The sequence below is a fragment of the Anastrepha ludens genome, chromosome 6, assembly GCF_028408465.1.
Source record: "Anastrepha ludens isolate Willacy chromosome 6, idAnaLude1.1, whole genome shotgun sequence".
NCBI lineage: Eukaryota > Metazoa > Arthropoda > Insecta > Diptera > Tephritidae > Anastrepha > Anastrepha ludens.
Window position 1 is genome coordinate 120,909,806 of NC_071502.1, and position 1,541 is coordinate 120,911,346.

General features: G+C 34.6%; 1 protein-coding gene across 1 annotated transcript; it reads right to left on the bottom strand.

Annotated features, from left to right (window-relative positions):
* Positions 1-760: 760 nt before the first annotated feature.
* On the bottom strand, positions 761-1,541 carry LOC128867271 (jerky protein homolog-like). The gene is made up of 2 exons (XM_054108381.1): positions 1,135-1,541; positions 761-1,066 (listed from the first exon to the last, which is right to left on the bottom strand). Exons 1-2 carry the CDS (start codon positions 1,498-1,500, stop codon positions 761-763), a joined length of 672 nt encoding a protein of 223 aa, XP_053964356.1. The 5' UTR covers positions 1,501-1,541.

Consider the following 1,541-nt stretch of genomic DNA (forward strand, 5'->3'; position numbering starts at 1 on the left):
CAAAGAGATAAACAAATATGATTTTCAAATGCGCACATATACAAAAAAGATTCACACAAACAAGTGGTGGTTAATATTTTGAAGATGAATTGGAGTTCGAAATTCACATACAAATAATATACAGAGAACGCAAGAAGAAAGTCATCAAAGCGGAAAACAAAGAGCACAGAGTAGGGGAGTGATAAAAAGTAGGGAAAAGTGTGCATTATAGAAAAATGAGCAACTTTACTTAGGTGGGGAGTGAGAGAAGAAATTTACCATATATAATATGAGTTTGAGCAAGCAACACAGAACAGCTGTGGAATTATGAGAAGAGCGCGCTTCACTCAGCCAATAATGATAAAAGTGACGATGATAATGATGACGATGATGGCAATGTTGGCTCTCCTGTTGATGATGATATTGATAGCTGACAACAAATATTTTTGTTGTTGTACGCGATTGTAGGCAACTTTTCGGTGTGGTTCATAAACATATCTACCTACGTATGCATGTAAATATGGTAATGTTTACTTTGAGTAAAGTGAATATACGCTACTCCATGCATACATATGTATGCGAGCAAATATATATATACAGTGGAGTCTGGATATAGTGAACTAATTTCTCCAAGGCCTGTTCACAGTATCCAGGTTGTTCACTATATTAAGGTTGACATTTTTTTTTGTTTTAACTTGGTTTATTAGCTTTAAATTCAGGTTTTTTATATAAACAAAACAGATTATTTGTATAAAGTAATATTTGGAAAAATACATACATACTATTGAAAGAATTTACGAATAGATGTTTGCTGTTTGTGTTCGGAAATTGACTTTTGGACCGCTTTTTCGCGTAGACTTTTCAGTACTAGTATGCCAGCATAGTCAGTGGTGTTAGCTTCAGCCCATGCGATAGCTATATCGAAGCTTTTAATGGCTTCAGTAGCTTTTATTGAATTTCCGATCTGTCCTTCGCCTTGGCTGTCACTACCAGATTCTTCAGTATCCATGGCATAATTATCTAAATCAATTTCTTCGTCAACTTGGATTGAATTCCACTTCTCAATATCTTGTTCAGTGTAGGTTTCCTAAAACAAATAATGTTCACATACAAGCTTAATTAACAGGTTCTTGTCAAGAGGGTGAATAAAATTACCTCCGGTAATACAATTTGCAGCAGACCCTGTATATCATGAACTTCTTCACATTTTTCCTGCAATATTTTTTCACGAAGTAAGCTCAATGGAATATCATCGTCTTCATCCTCGCTTTCATTTGCTTCTGTAGTATTTAAGCATTCTAATAAAGGCTTCCAACATTTTACTATTACATTTGCCTGCAGCTGATTCCAAGCAAGCATTAAAAATGATACAGCTTCCTTTAAAGTTAAATGTTTAAGAAATTGTGTGATGTCATCCTTTCCTACAGCTAAAAGCAGGAGATGCTTTTTGTAATACAACTTAGTTAAGCGAATCACATTTTGATCCATAGGCTGAATTAAAGGCGTTACATTTGGAGGCATATAAATCACGAATATGGATCCATCAGCAGTTTTAAGTTCAT

Coding starts and splice junctions, on each gene's coding strand:
- LOC128867271 (XM_054108381.1), bottom strand. CDS start 1,500: ATGCCTCCAAATGTAACGCCTTTAATTCAGCCTATGGATCAAAATGTG. Junction 1,067..1,134: donor TGCAAATTGTATTACCGGAG/GTAATTTTATTC, acceptor TATTTGTTTTAG/GAAACCTACACTGAACAAGA.